The sequence below is a fragment of the Filicampus tigris genome, chromosome 6, assembly GCF_054856515.1.
Source record: "Filicampus tigris isolate MCC_2025a chromosome 6, RoL_Ftig_1.0, whole genome shotgun sequence".
In the NCBI taxonomy this organism is placed as follows: Eukaryota; Metazoa; Chordata; class Actinopteri; order Syngnathiformes; family Syngnathidae; genus Filicampus; species Filicampus tigris.
The window spans coordinates 4,191,003-4,211,381 of record NC_141222.1 but is presented as its reverse complement, the minus strand read 5'-3'; the positions used below and the strand labels follow the sequence as shown (position 1 = coordinate 4,211,381).

The 20,379-nt window shown below is 40.3% G+C and overlaps 1 protein-coding gene across 2 annotated transcripts in view; it reads left to right on the top strand.

Annotated features, from left to right (window-relative positions):
• Nucleotides 1-20,379, top strand: part of LOC147145523 (protein AF-17-like) — a 28,890-nt gene extending 8,511 nt beyond the window's left edge. Inside the window, exons 5-20 of one of the 2 annotated variants that reach the window (XM_086034241.1) lie at nt 2,244-2,347; nt 2,895-2,988; nt 3,222-3,326; nt 4,593-4,682; nt 5,296-5,443; nt 5,548-6,345; nt 9,046-9,245; nt 9,908-10,016; nt 10,208-10,274; nt 10,429-10,577; nt 14,728-14,925; nt 15,409-15,485; nt 15,682-16,043; nt 16,159-16,237; nt 17,561-17,770; nt 17,857-20,379. In XM_086034241.1, coding sequence (XP_085890367.1) covers nt 2,244-2,347; nt 2,895-2,988; nt 3,222-3,326; nt 4,593-4,682; nt 5,296-5,443; nt 5,548-6,345; nt 9,046-9,245; nt 9,908-10,016; nt 10,208-10,274; nt 10,429-10,577; nt 14,728-14,925; nt 15,409-15,485; nt 15,682-16,043; nt 16,159-16,237; nt 17,561-17,770; nt 17,857-17,892 — 2,826 coding nt within the window. In that variant the 3' untranslated portion in view covers nt 17,893-20,379. Of the gene's footprint in view, nt 1-2,243; nt 2,348-2,894; nt 2,989-3,218; nt 3,327-4,592; nt 4,683-5,295; nt 5,444-5,547; nt 6,346-9,045; nt 9,246-9,907; nt 10,017-10,207; nt 10,275-10,428; nt 10,578-14,727; nt 14,926-15,408; nt 15,486-15,681; nt 16,044-16,158; nt 16,238-17,560; nt 17,771-17,856 lie in introns of both variants that reach the window. The other variant, XM_086034240.1, reaches the window with a different exon arrangement.

Sequence of the window (20,379 nt, the reverse complement as noted above, 5' to 3'; positions counted from 1 at the left end):
TACAGTTTGATCATTAACACTGTGCTTAAATAGTATATTAAATAAATGCTTTCCTTACTTTTTGAAATTAAAATATATTGAACACAAAAGTTGAATTAAAAAGAAAATGTACCTAAATAAATGTTTAAAATAAAACCGTTTTATAGATTAAATGCAGATGAATGTAAAAGTTAAGTGCAATGTAAATATACTGTCAAAAATTTGGAATCTGGAATTAAAAAAAAGAGTTAGGATCACTGCTCAAAATCACAGAAAGAGGATGGTTACCTGCATAGGTCACCCTCACTCATTACACAAATATACATACATTACCGGGTAATCCAATAATTGCTCAAGTTTATCCTCCTTGGAGTTGGGAATGTGCTTCAAAGTGATGATATGGTCAAAGTATTCATTTGCCAAATGATTGTGCTCACAATGTAATTTCATCTGCATTTATGTGCTTAAAAAAAAGTCCCTGAGGGAACTCCTACAGTGTACACAACTTTAACAACTTCAAAATGTTTTTTTTATTTCTTCTGATGTCAATACCAGCATACTGTTGTCTTTTATGTCTTTTGACACATTGTACTATTTCTGTGTGTTTTTTTTTGATAGCTGGTAAAGGAATTAAGCAGAGTGGCCAGCATCCATCCAAACCAGACCTTTAAAATGTTGCACTTTACATAGAAATCAATATGTTTTCTGGGCAGATGCTTACGCTGGGCTCTGTGTTTGCATGTAAATCTACACAGGAGTATTGGAGGGCCAGTTTCATATTACTGTGTCAGCTATAGTAAATTGCATGCAGGTTTCCCCCGTCAGAGCCATTCAGCCATAGATTGCATTCCGCATTCCTCAATAGCATTAGGATGGATGGTAAAAACTTGAGAAGCCACTCTTCCTTTTACAAGGCTGCCGTGGCAATGTCTGCAGCCTTCTTCGTTTCAAAGTTGATGTCCTTTGAGGGTAACATAACCCCCCTTTTACGTCGCCTGCTCTAGGCGGGAATATCGAGCCATTATTAGGCCTCCCCACTTTTTGTACTGAACGCAGAGGGACCAAATGAGGGGGCCGAATGTTAAGCCGACACTGGAAGTATTCAAAGCACTGACTCAACCGCATAATGATGTGGTCATTTTTATGACAGTCTCACTGAATCTACAATGCGTAAAATTGGCGGGCGAGCCGAGTGGGGTTGTGTTGGGTAGGGCGTGACCGAGAGACTGGAGGACAAAGGGTATAACAGAGGCAGAGGCTAAAAGGTAAAGGGCCTGCCGTTCCTTTGTTCTGCACCTGTTTCTCGGCCTCATTCACCCTCGCAGTGTGCCCCACTCGCTGTGAGCAACAGAGTGGGAAGTACCTGTGTGTGCACGGTAAACACAGAAAGAACACATATCCTCAATATACATAGCATAGCATTTCAGTGGTTCATCACTCCGACTTGATCTCTTAGCATTCGTTGGGTAAAGTACCAACAAAGCAGTTCACAACAAATTGGTAAATATTTGAAAAGCCGCATGTGCTCTATTGAAAAGCATTTGGTACTGAAAGAGCCCTTTCAGCTTCAGTTTGATTTACACCTGTAGATGTGTTTGTAATTCTGCCTAACAGTCATTGATTTATTTCATTCATTAGTATATTCTCACAATAGTCCATTAAGTCACACATTGTTAGATTTTTCTGGGGCATTTTTTCTATTTCCATTTTCCATTTCTTATTTCAGAGCACTTGCTTTCTTTTCCGGTGTGTACTTCCGCGTTGTTCGGTGCAGACGTGAAGGACACAGTGCAGCTGGTTTGACCTTGCGGTCACTTCAGTTTGATTTGGTTGATTGCTTGAGAAACAAAAACATTGTGCAAGAAAAGAGACAAGGAGGACATTGAACTTCACCTTGCAAGTTCGGGACCCTTTAATTCTCTCTTTTGCGCCAGAAGCCAATGAGGTATTTTTCGTTTTGGATATTGTTTTCACCATGTGGAGTTGTTAGCTTCTTGCGTAGCCATGTGTTTTCCGTCGTTGATATTATTTAACTAGTGTAAATCGTATTATTATTCCTGTAGTTTTCACGGTACGATGGAGAATTGATGCTTTCATTACACCCGTGTCAAGAAAACGTTTGTGCCTTGGGAATTACAACCCCTATTAGCACTGGTGCAATACATGCAATATCCTGCACGTCAAAAGTGTTCCTTCAGTCTAGAATGCTTGAATGAATTGTAAAAGGTCTCACTGGTCCGCTCTCCTTGTCATCCTTTCTCCAGACATGTTACATCTGTGAGGACCATGGCAGAGAGAGCAAAGCAGCATGTGGAGCGTGCATGGCTTGTAATAGACAGGGCTGCAGACAGGCTTTCCATGTCACTTGGTAGGTGCTCATAAGCGGGCATTTTTCATATTAATTTTCATGTTTATGTACACAGATGCCTCACATGACGCCACATTACAACGAGTCTCTTCAAAATGCTGTTACCCATACATTGCAGCAAATGTTTGACAATGACATTTTAATGATCAATGCTAGTTTATTAAACCAAATCTATATGTTGTTACTAATGCTTTCCTGGAATAGATGGGTTGAGTCAACCTTCTTCTCTAATCAGACAAATATCCCTATCATGGTCACTGCCACCTGTTTTTCAAGAGATTATAAATAATTGTTTTGTTGCAGCAGCAGACAAAAGTGTTTGTTTTTTTTAACTCTTCATGTTATAACTTCTATGAAATGTTTAAAACCTTCAATATATTGCAAGCAATGTCCACTTGAGATTAAGATCTAAATTCTGCTATTAAGTTTGAATAGGTTCATCTCTTGTCAATGTATGTTATGGGGCAATGTGTTGTATGTTATGGTGTGGATTTAAACATAGCTGCCTGTCTCTTCACCTGTGTGACCTACTGGATGATGCTGTTAGCGCTCAGATGGCAGGCCTGCTGTGTGAGGAGGAAGGCCCTGAAGCTGACAATGTCAAATATTGTGGCTACTGCAAGCATCACTACAACAAAATGGTAGGAGCTCCAGCCATTCTTACTACCTCCTCACTGTGTGCACCAGTCACAGATACTTTGTCGTTGAAATCCAAAAATTGTACATGCTGTGTTGAATTTATTTAGCTTTGTTATTCACATACTTTAATATGCATGTTCAAGTATTTCTTTTCAACTATTTTTTAATGAAAAATTACTGACATGAGTCATGTCTAATGTCTTATTTTCCATAATGTTTACATATTTTTCAGCAGAAGAAAAGACGTTCCAGTGAAAATGCAAGTAGTGCCTTTAGTCATTCCCGGGGGCGCGCTACCTCTCCATCACAGGACAAACACCACCACCACAGGCAGAGGAAGGTAAACAGATGACTAATTTATTCAGTTGATATCCAAATTATATTGGCCAGTTTTTGTTTACTGATTTGTACTATTTTGCTCAAGGGAGAAGTAGGGCTAAGAGTCCAAGAGTAGTCGACTAGCCACGACTACTTGGGCTGCACAATAAATCGACAAAACATCGATATCAAGATGACGGCCTATACAATACGCATATCGCAAAGACATGCAATCATTTTCATCTGGAATTGAATCCTTTTATCCGAATTTGACAGATGCACACGCCACTCAATAGTTGGACATTATTTAGGGGGATTACAATTAAATAGCTAAGAACACATTGAACTTTCTGATTTTGCCAATGTGATATGCTGCAGTTTACATGTGATCCTACTATTGGTGATATCGTTGTGGCAGCCAGATCTGGGCATACCGCCTATGTGACGGACCGGTCCGCCTATCCGCCTATGACGGGAAACTTAAAAAAAACAAACAGTCGAACTAAGCATAGTCGGAAGCCCTTTTTTTCCATCTATGTAATCGTCTATTTTCGCTATTATGAAATTACACAACAACACTGACACTGAATTAACTGATCGTAACTTGGTAGCTGACGATCTTTGGTCACGGACCATTCAAGCAGGAGTAAAACAAGGGCTACCAACAAGCTCGCAGTTGTCCCACGTTTTTATTTGTTCAATTAAAGAACACGACACACGACATATGCGTGTCAAGAAGACGAAGAAGAAGACAAGAAAGAACGGAGATGGAGGACTCGAACGCAGGAGAACTCCACTAAATCTTCAAGCATCTTAAACTGTGAAAAAATGGGGATCTCTCAAAAGTAAGCCATTTTAAACTTATAAATATTTGGGCGTTTTAAGTTTGAAAGTAAAATAAGTGCACGTTAGGCTTTGTAAAGCTCTTTGGGCAGAATGATGTAGATACACAAAATAACCACATAATAGTGCCCTATCTGTTGGAATATGACATTGAGGTTGGGGGGGGGTGAATTAGACCGATAGACGGATCAAAATTTAGCTGTAGTTGGTCGCAGTTTGTCGGAAACGCTAACAGAAGCCCGTTTAAAAATCATAGGCGGACCGGCCCATTGGCGGGTACTATTTTTTTCCGGCCGGACAAAATGGCGGATAAACGGACGGGGGAAGGGTACCGCGGCTGTAGGCGGAAGGCGATAAACGGACCGTGAATTATTCGTAAAATACCCAGCTCTGGTGGCAGCCCTGGTGAGAAATGTAAACTGACCACTGTGTAATGTCTTGTCAGAGTCACAAGGACAAGATTCGTCAGAAGGAGCGCCACAAGAAGGCCTCTGACAGCCTGGTCCCTTCAGTGATGTCAAGCAATATAGACATGGTATGAAGAGCAGGGTGAAAGGAGTTCTTGGATAAACTACAATAGGGATAAACCGAGTATTGGTCAGGCTGATTGTCAGCCGGCCTTGCGATGGCCGATAAGAGCTCAGTTTAAAACTGTGTTAACGTCAGGGGACAATTTATTGAAGTTTTCAGTTGACTTTACAAGAGATGCTGATGACTCTGGGAACTTTGAATTTTTCTTTTTGTTTGAAATTCCAATAAAGTTAAGTGGAAATTTAACTTTTTTTTTTTTATTGTAGAAAACTAATGTGAGCTATTTCCTTGTTAAAGTGGAAGTCAACCTTAATATTTTCTATGCAAGAATATGTTCTATGCAGGCCCACATGGCATTTTGATTATTATTGCATTTGTGGAATATGAGTTAAGCATTAAAAGCCACCCGTTTTTAATCCATCTGAGGGGCGGCCATTTTGTCACTTCAGTTTCAGAAAATGTGTTCACCCGTTTAGGTTGTTACCTGAGCTCTGAGCAACTGTGGTGTCATTTTCAGTTGACAGAAGTGACAAAATGGCCGCCCACAGAGATTGCTAAAAACTTTGTCTTCTCAGTAAAATTTCAATTTCAATTCATTTTTGTGTGTGTTGGGATAGCTCTCTTCCAGTCACCACAGTTCCAAAGACAGTGAGGGAAAGTCCAAGAAGCTGATTTCGCACAGTCATGGTCACCACAGTAAGAAAACGGGAAGCAGCGGCAAGAGTGGCTCCTCTTCTTCCTGTTCCTCAAGTCCATTCAATCCAGGTATTACACTGACAGTTTAACAGGAGCAAGAATAAAAAATGTTCCGGCATCGGAAAGCTTGAAGAGGAGCATTGTGTTTAATCGGCTCTGTCTTGCTCATGAAGGCGGAGTCCTGTCTTCAGCTCAAGATTCCCATCAGTTCTCCTCCTCTTCCCGCCTGGAGCGTGACCACGAGCGCGCAGGTGGCGACCACAGCGGCGAGGATCGCAAAGAGCGTCACCGGAGGCCCGCCATCCAGGGAGCCCAACAGGACGGCGATAAGGAGGAAGACAAAGATGAAGATGAGGAGGAAGACGAGGATCGCAGTTATCATGAGCCGCCGGCGCTGACTCCTGCTGAGGGCCCCCTCGCAGGGTCACAGGGTCACGATCGCTCGGATGGAAACTCGAGCCCTTTTGAGAACAAGGTCACAATTTCAACTTTTGGATCCATCATGCGCATCACCTCCAACTCAGTGCTGGGTAGTAGCAGTAAGATCCGCAAGATCTCCTCTTCAGGAGACTACAAACCTTCCAAGTCTTTGTGCAAGTTGTCTACACTGAGCACACCGCCGATCCCGGAAGAAGCAGAGCTGGAGGGCAAAATGACCCCGCCGCACCTGTCCCAAGAGAGAAGGCACCGTGGCAACAAAAAGAGCCGCCACGGTCCAGGCCGACCTCGGGGAAGCAAGAACCGAGAGAGGAAAGAGGACACTCTTCATCATCATCATCATCATCACAGCACCGCACCTCCTCCTCCACTCCCACCAGTCTTCACCTCCTCACTCTACCCAAGCCCAATGTCAGTTCCACACCTCGCCTTCCCCTCCTCACTGCCCACCACCACCTCTTCCTCTTCGTCATTCTCATCCTCCTCAGCGAGCAGTTTTTCCACAAGCCGTGGCAACTCGCTGCTTGGCTCGGGTGAGTGGGTGTGTGTGGTCGCCCTCAAGTTTCCGGTGTGTAGAAAAAAGTGCATGCACTTTAGCATATTCCTTTGCAGCTTGACACAAAATGCTTGGTGAATGCCACAATAGCAGTTTATCTAAAGAACCCCCCCCAAAAAAAAATACCGTACTCATTTTCAGTCTGATCAACGTTTTCTTGTTAGAGATCTTTCTAAGGTTGGTATTTGTTGTGCTCAGTGTAACTAACTTCTACATCGAGTTATGCGCTCTGCCTGTCTGTCTTCGAAGCAATCCTTTAGTCAACTGTACAGACTCAGGGTCCAGGGTGAGGCAAACAAGATAAACAATGCCAAAGTACAACAATATGCACACACAAAATCAACTTTAAAAAAAAGCATCAAACAAGAGGCCTCTTTTCCAATATCTCCAAATCTGAGACTGCTATTTTGTAGTAGCCCTGACCCTTACGCTGGCATAAGTACAGTACATGAAAATGACCTTCTTAGTCATAAAACCAGCAAATAGTGTCGATTTATACGTTAGAATGACCTTAACTGAGCTGTCTGTGAAGTGTTGCTCTTGCAGTTAGAAACGTTTCACTTGCACTAGACCACTTAGGCCTATTGAGTTATATTTTCAAGGCATCATTAGAAGATACTTAAGTTTCTGTCAGCTAGTTTGACAAGAATGTGTCCACAAATGTGCATCATTTGTGCAACATGCTGAGACATCTTTACTCCAGCCATACGTGCGTGCCTGCATGTTTACTTGTCCAACAACATGCATTGATTTTTTGAATGTCTTCATCATCTGGCATTTCTTCTGTCGCAGAATGTCTGCGATGTCTCGCCTGTTTGACCTTATTACAGATAGTGATATATTTACACTGGTTAACATGTATTTTTGAAACCGATTTCTAAAATGTCTTTACTCTTTTTGTAGCACATCAGCTTTTTGAGTTATTTTCATTTTTGTGTTTTTAAGTTTGACCTAAAAAAAAGCTTGCGCAATACATATTGTTGTAATGTATAGCTATGAAGTTTCATTTAAAAAATTCTACCTATTGCTGAACCTAATGCACTCGTTTTTAGCCATCGCTGGGGGCGGCCATTTTGTTTTCTGGCGACTGAAAATTACATCACAACTGCTCACAACGACCAATCACGATGTGGGTGCCAGATGTGATCGGGTGCAAAATTGACTCGGGGGGGCCTCCGCGCGTGCGGATGACGTCAGTATATACGTACGTCACTCTATAACCTATTTCTACAATATATAATTCTTTGCCACAATGTTTGTTACCCATAGCTGTTGTATTTTTATATTCTGTGTTACTAAATAAAAACTAAATACAAAATTGCTTCGTGCCACATTGGCGAGACAGCGCCTACGTCACTTCCACTTATGCCCTTAGAATTAGCCACTACCTGTTTAAATGAAATGTTTGCGTTTCTCCTGCCGAACTGGCAACGATTTTGCGGTTGACTCAGGCTGCAAGATTCTATGTATATGAAGTGAAGTATTTCTTAATAAAACGTGTTTACCCTCCGAATAACCATGAACCACAATCTGATTCCCAAAGCCACGAATTGACGTGACGTTTTCAGTGGGCATGTAGGCCACCGAAGGACTATCTTCGCAAAAGTGGCAATAATGTACTTTATTTTGTTTTATTTTTTATTTAGTAACCCAGAACATACAAACAACACAATTAGGGGAGTGACAAACATAGAGGCAAATAAATATATTACAGAAATACATTATAAACCGTGATGTCACTAGCACGCACGCAGGCCACCAAAGGATCCCGAGACAATTTTGCATCCCGATCACATATGGTACCGACAACGGCTCAGATTCAGAAAACAGGTCAGCCGTGTTTGGTCGTTGTGAGCAGTTGTGATGTCATTTTCAGTCGACAGAAGACAAAATGGCCGCCCCCGGTGATGGCTAAAAACGAGTGCATTTTGCTGCTTAACTAATATTCCACAAACGCAAAATTAATCACAATGCCGTGTTTCAACTAGTGGGCCTGCTGGGAACATATTCCTGAAAAAAAATATGTTTGGGTTGACTTCCGCTTCAAGCAGTAAAATCCACCCGTTTTTGGACATCTCACGGGCGCCTATTTTGCCACTTGCTTTGGGCCGAAAATGACATCACAGTTGCTCAGATAACAACCAATCACGGCTCACCTGTTTTCTGAAGCTGAGCCGTGATTGGTCGTTACCTGAGCCCCGAGCAGTTGTGATGTCATTTTCAGTCGACAACAAGTGGCAAAATGGCCGCCCCCTCAGATTGCTTAAAATGGATGGATTTTGCTGCATAACTCATATTGCATAAAAGCAATATTAATCAGAATGCCGTGTTTAAACTAGTGAATACGCATAGAACATACTACTTGTATTGCAAAGAATTGTTTTGAGTTGACTTTGACTTTGATTCATAAATATTACTTAGTATATATTACTATATTAAGCATTATTATTATTATTATTATAAAAACCTGATGTGCTGGAGAAAAAACAGGGCAGATTTTGAATCAGTGCAAAAAAATCTACAAATGTTTATTTACATCTCTGACTAAAACAATTTTATCAAAATGTGTTGACCAGTGTTATATAGGCCTACCCGTCAAATCTGGAAAATGAAGATGTTTATCTTCTTGGACTTTCCAGACACATATAGCACATTTCCTTCTGTCTTTCACGCTCAGGTATCTATTCCAGCCTGAAGAACCCTCTTTCACTGGGCGGGGGCATCTGCAGCACCTCTGTCTCTCTGGGTGGAGGGGTGTGTAGCACCTCCTTGTCCCTGGCGGGGGGCATGTGTAGTACCTCTCTCTCGTCAGGACTCCTTCCTTCCCACGCTCTCGCAGTCTCTCTCTCATCAAGCAACGGTGTTTCAAACCCACAGGTATTTACGGTACATTTCATACAGATATTATTCTCATACAGTGAGATTACCACTTACTTGGATTGGAAAAAAAATGGTTCAGTATATAAGTGATTTTGAGTTTTGCAACCTCATTAAACAAACAAATAGTACTTTTCTCTAATATATCATTCATTTATGAAACATTATTTACACTTAATGTTTAAAACGGAAGTCAAACCAAAAAATTATTTGCAATAATATGCTCTATGCCCATTTACTAGTCTAAACATGGCCTTCTGACTAATATTGCGTTTGAGGAATATGAGGTAAGCAGCAAAATCCATCCGTTTTTAGCCATCTCGGGGTGTGCATTTTGCCACTTGCGTCCTTTAAAAATTCATCACAGTTGCTCAGGGCTCAGGTAGCAACCAATCACGGCTGACCTGTTTTCTGAGGCTGAGCCATGATTGGCTGTTACCTGGGGGCCTGAGCAATTGCCCTGTCATCTTCAGTCGACAGAAGTGACAAAATGGCTGCCCCCAGAGATGGACAAAAACAGGTGGATATTACTGCTTAACTCATATTCCACAAACACAATATTAATCAGAATGCCATATTTTGACTAGCAGGCCTGCACAGAGCATATTGTAAAGAAAATGTTTGGGTTGATTTACCAACTTTATGGATTTTTTCTTCTATAGGTACAAGCAGGTTCAAGCAGCTCCTACAGTGCGACTTCCACGCAACCTTTCATCAGTGGTCTCTCCACATTGCCACCACTACTGAGTCAAGCCCCAACCTCACTTCCAGGTATGAGGCAGAGTTGAAAATAGTGGTCCTCATACGTTCTTTCATTTCACAAATCCAACATGTTTCCTATTACCATTCACTTATTTGGATACCCTCTATAATGACACAAACAGAACAAATTACAAACATACTTTAAATTGATTAATATTTACTGGTGCCAGTCAATTTTAACATCTTGTTCCCTTTTACAGGGTCAGACCTTGATGACTGTCGCTTCCCATGTCAGGGAAACTCACCAAGGGAAAGTCTTTCCTCACAGTACGTCTTTTGTTTTTACCTAGGTATTTTCTCCTTCAAAATTGTGTTCAGATGATAAGAGAATTAATATGGGTGAGCAGGAATTTGGCAGCAGGTTAACACACCAAGTAACAAAAGAGACACTTCACCCTCTTGCTCTCTCCGCCACACACAGGTCTCCTATGAGCTCCCTTCCTCTTCTTTTTGACCAGAGAGATGGTTTAGGGTCAGGAGTTCATGCGTGTCCTGAGAACATCCCCCAGGCAAGCTCCCACATTGAGCTCCTGTTGGAGAAACATAGCAACGGAGAGATCGGCGTCAACAGTGAGTAACCTCGTTCTTTGCCAACTGTTCAGAGGAGTGTGACCTAGTGCCAGTACGAGTGCTTATTAAAAGAAAAGGTTTCAAAAGAGTTGAAAACACCTCACCAATACATTTACAAATTGGAGTTGTTCAAAATATGCAATCTGGTTAAAAATGATCCTGATTTGTAAATCCCATTTTTTGCTATCCAGGATCAGGTAACCCGTTTGACTTTTATGCCGTTTTTTTCCAAAGCAACATTGGATTGGATCACCCTCTTCCAGATACAGCGTTTTCAAAATTACCAAATCCAGATTACCAGTGCTTTAAATGGGACAGCATATCACAATGTGGGCTACCAGCAATGTAAAGAACAACAGATAGAAGAGCCAACATGGGGTCACTTTTGAGATAATACACAAAATAACAAACATCCACTCTATTTATGACTTCATTTATGTACATTTATCAGAGCCACAAATACACATAAACAAATACATTGTTAATATTTTGAAGAAGTCTTAAATTTAAAAAAGGGCTAAAATGTCACTGAAGGTCCAATAGTTAACAGAACAAAGAAGGTTGTTTCTTTGAAATTACAGCGTTCCCTCGCTACTAAGTCATCATCTACTTTGCGTAAATACGCTGATTGCAGGGGGTGCTTGAAATGTGTCCCTCGCAAAAAGTGAGGGAACACTGTAATATGCATTCCTGTTTGTTGCTGAAATCTGTTCGGTTTATTTTATGGGGACAAGATCATTTTTATTGTTAGTTTATTTTTACTTTGCTATACTGAAAGGTTTAACTGAAGCCCATGTCTACTTTTAGCTACTTCACTGTAGCAGTTGAACAAATCAAGTGCAAAATGTAAACAAAAGTATATATGCATAATGATGCAAATTGATTGAATTGACCAATTTTAGTTTTGCTACATTTTCTTCCTGAAACCCACCTTGAAATCCTTCCCCATGTTGGGATCAGGGTAATCCATTATTTTCTTGGATCAAAATTAATCCAGGTCCTACTGAAATCCTTTCAACAACACAGACTGAAGGTTTGATCCAGATTAAAACTAGGATTGGATTCCATTATCTAATCCAATTTCACAGTCCTTCTTTCCCTTTTGAACAACCCATTTTCAAGATTTGATCCAATTCCGATAATCAAAATCCTGTCAGATTGCCTTGGAACAAGTGGTCCCTTCCAGCCCTCATAAACACACAATATTTTATTAATTTCAGAAAAGCATGCGCTGCGCAACACATAATATACTACCAACTGTAAATTGGAGTTCCACTTGAGGCATTATAATGAGTAAGGTAAAATGTAAAAAAAAAAAAAAAAATCTCTTTTGTTCATCTAAAAACTGTATATGGGTAATTTTCAAAATTGTATATCTGATCCTAATTTCAAGAATTAACCTTTTCATGCATAGTGGTCACTACAGTGGACAGCTATTTAAAAGTTGCTTTCGCCTATATTAATTAATCTAAAGTTTAAAAAATATTTTTAACTCTTTCATGCATTAATTATGATTTAATGTTATTATTTAAAATACAAATATATTTTATAGATGAATTAATATAGGCAAAAGCAACTTTTAAATGTCTTCTGTCCACTGTAGTGACCACTTTGCAAGGGTTAAAAAGATGGACCTTTGATCTAGTCACATACTGTATTCATCTTTTGAAGTCAAACCCAAATGTTTTTTCAGTATACAGCAAACATAAAGGAATTAGCCTCACTGTTAATTCTTGGAGGGAAATGTATGACTCTCTCTTCTGTAAGTGGTAGTATTCAGTCAATTTTTATTTGTTATTTGATTTGTTTTATTTTTTTTAGAAGTGCCACAAGCTTTGTAAAGAGGATTTTTTTTTAGCTCACACATTTGAGGGATTAAAACTACAATGTCATGGGCTTTCTTGTACATTAATTCGATTTACTACTAGTCATAATTTTTGGGAGGGCCATCACTCAGTCATGCATTTAATAACGTAACAAATTTGTATGTTTTCATGAATACAAACTTAGCTTCATGATGATGAAAATGAAACAACATAAAATAAAATAAGTTCATCCTGTCATGCTTAGTGTATTGAGTTCCGCACAGTTTTGTTTTCCAATTCTCATATTGGACAAGAGGTGCAACGCTTAATCGATGAATCGACAACTAGTCGATAATCAAATCAATCATTTAGTTTTTAATTGTTTAGATACCTTTTTTAATTTAATATTGTCCAAATCCTCATAATTTCAGCTCCTCAGCAGTTAATATTCTCCAATTTCTGTCACCCTTCATGAAAGCAGAGGGATTAACATTTGCTTTTACTTAATTCACTGCCAGACATTTTCAGACCCACTTTTACCCTAATGTTTGAAAAAAAAAAAAAATATATATATATATATATGTATATATATATATATATATATATCTTTATATATAAATACATTCCGGGGATTGACTGTGAATAGACAAATAAATTTGTCTTTGGCACTGAATGAGTTAAACAACTTAATTTGAACAATGATCAACATTTTTTCCCCATTTTCCAACATGTTTTGGACCAAACTAGTTTCTGAATCAAGCACGGTACTGCACGTGAAGCAAGCAGCCCATCTTAGTCTTCGCCATACTTCTGGGACTGCTGTGGAGCAAGCAATAACTCGTCACCGCGGCCACAGTATTTCCCCAATTTACATCATATTTGGACATTTCATAGTCACAAGCATTTTCTTTCAGAAAACCCACTTTTGTGCCGCCCAAACTTTATTTTGTCCCTTTTATTTGTCTCGAAGCGAGGCAAAGACACAAAAAAGCTCCATTGACCACAATGTTAAGTTTACAGTCTTCTCCTGACATATTTGAAAAATGTACTTAATTTTACACCTGCTCTAATTTCGTCATTTTTTAAAAATGAGAACATGCTCGTGTTGCCCAAACACCTTTGAGAAAGCTGTATCTTTAACTATTAAATTGGGACAGCATTTTGTTTGGGCTGTGCGCTCACCCCTTATTCTCACTTTAAAAAACTTTAGAACCTTTAAGCGCATGCGTGTGTCCACGCAGGTTTACAATAATTAACTGACAGCTGCCTGTTCCATGACAAGCCCCTCCCGCCCTCTTTCACTTGCGCTCGGCAACTGCCTAAGCCTATCTCAGGTAGGGCTTCCTGTCATACTCTACAGCAGGGGTGTCAAACTCATTTTTGTCGCGGGCCACATCATAGTTGTGGTGTCCCTCGGAGGGCCGTTAGGACTATGAACCCATACAAATGTATGATTGCCTTATATTATCATACATACACAACAAATTGATGGATAACTAGTTTTGAAAATCAGAAGCCAATAAACAGTTTGTTCAACTGTTTTTCAATGTATTTTAAAGGAGGGATTCGTAACAAATGCTTGCAAGATGTTATGTTAACAGCGAAGACAATTTCAAAGAAACACATCAAGTCAATACACATGATTTGCCTTTGCGGGCCACGTGAAAAGATGTTGCGGGCCGGATCTGGCCCCCGGGCCTTGAGTTTGATAGCACTGCTTTACAGCTATCTCTCAGTTCCAACTTTAAACTGTTTTTTTGTACACAATAAGGTGGTCATATTGGCCAAAATATTAAGTACTCTCCAAATTCTTGTCTCTAGGCATCCCCAATCGGACGGCCATATTGGCCAAAATATTAGAGGTACACCCGGGTTCATGTCTGTCGCCGTCCCGAGTGGGGCGGCCATATTGGCCAAAACATTAGGTACACCCGGATCCTTGTGTGTTGGTGTCCCCAGTGGGTTGGCCATATTGGCTAAACTATTTGGTATACCTCATTTCTTGTCATTTGCTCATTGCAAAACATTCCAACTTCAAAACTGTTCAGCTTTCCACCAAGAGTCAGCAGTTCCGTTCAAAATTTCTGTGAGAATTTTGCAGGTAATTTATATTGTTAGAATTTGAAATACTGTCCCGTTTTTTAATAAGGGGATGGAAATTAAAACTTTTTTAAAATTCTGATTGATTAATTAATTAATTAATCAATGAAATAATCTACAGATTAATTAATACTGTATAATGGTGACCATGTCCACCAACTGGGTGATTGTCCATTTAGTGTCAAATGATGTCAGCAGGACAGAATGATTTCTCAGTGATATGAATTGTTTTCTGTCTCTGCCAGTTGTCGACATGCTCCAGTCACTTCACTCGCTGCAGCAGGAGAACCAGCGGCTCCAAGACCAGATTCTCAGTCTCACTGCCAAAAGGGAACGACTGCAGTTGCTCAACACAGAGCTGGCCGTACCTTTCCCTCATGCGCATTCTGTCCAAGGCTCTTTGCACACAGTGGCCCGGATGAACTTTCTGTCCTCAAGTCAAGGTCAGGATGTGTCATGTCGACGTTTTAACTAACGAGCTTTAACGTGACACATAATTATGGAGGTTTCCCATCTGCTCTTCGTGTGTGCATTTTTGCTTCATTCTCCTCCTTCATCAGCCTATACCTCTGCATCATATGCATGGTTCATTTTGAAGCATATATGCACGATTGTCTTTTTTTTGGTTTTTTTAACTGTCTGAGATGGTCTTGCGTGCCTCATAAATTGAGAGCTCCTGGTTTCGAACCTCGGTTCTGTGTAGAGTTTGAATGGTATTTCTGGCGCTTGCATGGGTGGTTTTTCCCCGCACGGTGGCATCCTCCCACATTCTAGAAACATGCATGTTAAGCTAATTGAATATTCCACCTGATGCCCAAAATCAGCCGGCATAGGCTCCAGCTCACCTTTGACCCTAATTGGGACCAGCGCTATGGGAAATGGATGGGTGGATGAAATGGGCTTTGACTCTGCCTCTCTTTTCTCAGACCCCCTAATCACCAATAAGAATCTCCTGTCGAAGAGCAGTTTCCATAATGACCCTTCCTTTGTTACCTCCTCTGAGGTGAGAAGCGGTTCTTTTCTCCAAATATATTAACAAATACAATCATTGTCCTTTCCTGCTTGGATGTTAATGATGAGGGCGGGCAGTGGCTACTTTGCGCTACTGCACAGGAATACACATCAAGATAAAACGCCAAAAGCAAGCCGGGAGGGGAAAAAGCTCAATTGGCTTTTCGTTTATGTTTCTATCTTCCCAGGATCTCCACTCTGGTAGTCCGTCCCGCAGTAGCTCCTCCCTCTCCTTCCAGAGTTCTCCTCCTCCTCAGCAAAGCCCCGCTTCCTTGAGTCAGTCCATGACGAATGGCCGAGGTTCATGCGACGGTTTGGGGCAAATCAGTCAGGCCGGCACCTCCACCCAGCCCGCGGCAGTCGGGCTACTCACATCTCTTGCAGGAAGTCCTCAGCTGATGAATGGGGCGCTAAGCGGTTTAAACGGGGTCATACATTCTCCTGTCCAGATTGCCTCCCAGTCGACACTTCCCGCTCTGTGCCCCCAGCCGCCTCCACTCAACCACCAGACGATGGCACAGAGCTTTCAGCTTCCCAAGAGTGCGAGCCCGTATGTATTTTGTTGTGCCCGTATCACTTCAATCATCCATTATTTTAGTATCTTTAGTTATTAGCGTGTACGTATAACTCATCAAAGCGGTTTCGTTTTATTGTCCATCTTTCAGGTCTTCTCTCCTGTCAGAGCAGCAGAAACAGATCATTCTGGAGCAGCAGCAGTTCCTCACATCACAGAACTTCACTCCTGTAATGTCTTATTTTAAATCTACCGAGCAAATTATGCATTTTACAGATACATACACACACTCATACATATATATATATTAGGGCTGTCAAACGATTACAAATTTTAATCGAGTTAATCACCGCTTCAAAAAATAATTGATCGTAATTCCTCGCAATTCAAACTACCTCGAAATATGCCATATTTTTCTGTAAATTGTTGTTGGAATGGAAAGATAAAAGACACAAGACGGATATATACATTCAACATACTATTCATATTTAATGTATTTTTTTATTAGAACAACAAATCCTCATGAGATGAAAATTAAAATTTTTAAATGAAAATTATTAACGTTCTTTCAGTAGTAGACAGCATTTTATTCACTACAAAAACAAAAACGCAAAAAGCCCTCAGAACAGTGACAGAAATATTTCAAACGTGTGCAAACAAAGTGTGTGTGTAATGTACACTTTTATATGTGGCCCTTGTAATATTCTTAGAGTTTATGTTTTCCGAGTGGTGCCTGAAGTGCACACGAATTTGATTGACTCACATGCTGCAGGTGGTATCAGCGCGTCGTGTGTTCCTCCTTTAAACTGACTTTATGATCACAAAACAAGGCAGCCCTCTTCTCTACTCATCCTCAGTCGCTGAGGCAAGCCAATTTATTCACATTTCTGAGATTTAAAGCTGGCGTTTCCTCTCAATCACAACCTTCCATGTCTCACTGTCATTGGAATATCCAAAAAGAGATACCGAGAATGGCTGCCATAATATCAGAAGGACACTCTCTTATTTTAGACCGTGATTCAACATGTCGTCAGAACAGTTGTAGACAACTGTCTGGTAAATATTATTCATTTAACTTCCTTGCGATTGTGCAGGCCGAAGGCAGTCATGCAAGGTGTTGTACACATTTCCACCTCTGTGTTATTCTTTGACTCTCAAACATGAAGACTGTCCATTGAACTCGCTCAGTCTTCTTTCCGAATCGCCACATCATTTTACTATTGGGTCACATGCAAATCCTTTTCTGACTAGCAGAAGCACACAAGTAAAGGCCACAGGATTTAAACGATGGCATCTGTTGCCCTTCTAAGTGGAAGACAACATCACACAACTGAGGGTGCGAGTCACTCAAGCATTTGTGTAGGCAGAAGCTGTGAGCAAAAGCAGACGTTTTCTTGGTCCGAAGCTTTGATAGAAAATGCAATTAAAAAGGTTGTTGTTACACACTGGCTACTCGAGGAAGGCTTCTTCTCTGAGTGGCGTTGATAAGCCTTGGGTCAGTTCTCGATGAACTCAAACTTTCCCTAATATGTATGACCTGGCTGTCTTGTTAGGAGCAGAGGGCGGTCGTTTGTCAGATGCTTCAGCAGCAGAGGCAGAGGGAGCTGCAGCGCCTCACACTGGCAGGAGCCCTCACGTCCACGCCAAATTCCCCCATATTGGCCCAGTCTCCCAACCTGCTGTCCTCAGCGACTGGCTGCCCCCTGCAGGGCAACCAGGGGGGAAACCTCTTTGGCCGACAGGAGGGCGCCCTTCACAAGCCAGTGAGCGGAACTGCGCAAATGTTCAGTCATCATTGCTTCTATTCTCTCATGAGGTGTTAAAGCTCCTTGACTGTGTCATTTTTCAGGCCGCAGGAGAGAAGGGTGGAGACAAGAATGGATGACATCCCCAATGATATTCCACCATCTCAAATGAAGATATCAATCATAGGTCCCTGAGGAATAACTGAGGTCAACTCACATGACACAAGGACGCCATTTCTACTCTGTCGTTTTTAATGAATGTACAACGGGATGAACTGAGGGTGAGGTTTTTGTGTATGGAGGTTGATTTACCAGAGGTTGTTTAATGGTTTTTATATAGGCAGCTTTTCAGAGATCATGAATACAGTGGTCTCTTCTTAAATTGCACTAATTTTTTTAGCTAGACCAATGGACAGTCCTTAACTCGTCCTGACAGGTGTGGTCTAGGTTTTTGGTTTGAAGTATATTCTCAAGCACTGACTCTTTTAATGAATCCTTTCCATGTCCGTTCAGTCTGTCGGGAATTAATGACAGAATTTCATCGACGTTAGCCACCTCGCGCATTTGTCTTCCTGTAAATGTTGTCTTCCCTTCGTGTTCACCGCACCCGCATTTCTTCCAGGCACTTGATTTATTCTTACAGTAAACGTTAAATTGAATATGATTTTCTACCGCGCTTGTGACTTGCTGTAGCGATTCCTGACGGGACAAGCCAAGCGTCACATCAACAATGACAATATGTGGTCAGTGGCATCTCAATGTTAAGATAGTTATTACCTCAAATTTTTCTACACTGATGTGTGGCTTCCATTTTGTGCTAAATCCTTTGACTACCTATACTGGATATACAGTAAATGACCACCGAAAATATTGTTATAAGTTATTTACTGATGTCTAAATATTCAGAATAGCGTATTGTTCCTCCCTGCAACTGGCATTGCTATGTACTTGCGTTTATTCAAAACCAGAGAAGTTTATATCTTTCTAATTGCTGTCGAGATTAAGAGGATGAAACCAAACATTTGGAAGTTGTTATTGAGAATTTCTTTTCCCTGAATAAGTGTGCACTTTGCATGTTAGTAGATTCATGAGCTATTTAGTCATTTTTTTATTTAAATGAGAATTGGCACTCAGTTTTTTTATATATATATATATATAGTATATATTTCTGTTCAACCTATTCTTTCTTTTCATGTCTTCTAACTAGCTGTTCTTTTAGCAATACTGGATAGATAATGCCTTAACGATGATAAACAGACAGAGAAAAGGTTGTGCCCAAAGGCACTCCTTTGGTAGTCTTTTGTATTTTCATTTTATTAGGGATACGTGGCACTCATCCTAAACCCATTTATACATTTCATAAGTAACCAATTTCATCAAAAAGAAGTGTGTGAATAACCTGACAGTGATAACTATAGTGTCTTTTTTTTTTTTTTTACTGTAATTTTTGTGTTCCGATACGATGTTCTTTAGTTGTTTGTGCTTCAGAGATATGAGAAAAAAGTACTCAATGGAAATCTTACAATGAAGCCTGCACAGTGGTGTCCTGGCAAAGGATGTAAAGTACAGTATAATGAAAATGCTGTCACAATAGTGTGTTATTTGTGGTGTTATCTGCTCTGAGGATGGTGAAATGAGATGCAGGTGGAGCCTGATTAGCTACTGGCGCTCCCATTCATGGCAATGGCTGATGGAATGCTTCTTCCATTCTGTAGCTCACCAATTCATGTTTTATTATCACAGGAAGGGAATTTTTTTCTTCTTTTTTTTGTGTTTTCTCTTCTTTTGTGTAGCAATATTGTCAGGGGTCTGGTTTTCTCGCCTCTTCGATTTTGAATATCGTCTACCCCATGTAACATCTTGAATGCTAGTTAGTGTTGTCTGTAGATGTCAGAAAGCAACTTAAAACAGCTCACTAGGAGGCGATTAAATACTGTAGCAATGACAGAACGGGAATGTTTATTATGTTGATTTAAAAAAAAATATGAGCCAACATTTCAATATTAAAAGTAGGACGTCTACAATTTACCAAGTACAGTATGTCCTGAGAAGACAATGTCCAAGGAAGGGAGAGGTGCAAAAGTTTTTTTTTTCTTTCCCATGTTGCACTGGGGCCCTATAAGCCCAATTTGTTCAAACGATTTTCGTTTAATTATGAGTTGTACTTTTTTTATGGTGTAGGACACATGTTCTTTAAAGCTTTGAAGTTGGGCTAACCAAGATAATCCATGTTATGAATGTCGTACTGTGTATCTTCAGTGTAACAACATACGAGCACCCGTCTCACAATGAGGTTTAATGGAAAGCAAGTTACTTGTTGGAATCAGAAATGCATATGATGCAGTGGTTTCTCAAATATATCATTAAATACAAAGTGAAAACTATGCATGATTTTAAATGCATTGTTCCCTGGCAAAGAAAAAAATAATTAAATGTGCACTTAATTTTAATGGCAAGCCTATTGTCATTGTACAGTGTAATTGCCTGAGGGAAGTGATCAAAAATGAATTTGACAATATTCAGATTAAATCCCTGTAAAGTATTTTGATACTTTTGTGTGTAAAATTAAAACGACGGATGAATACAGTCTTTTTTTGTCAATAAATGTATTTTGCTGATCTGTTTTA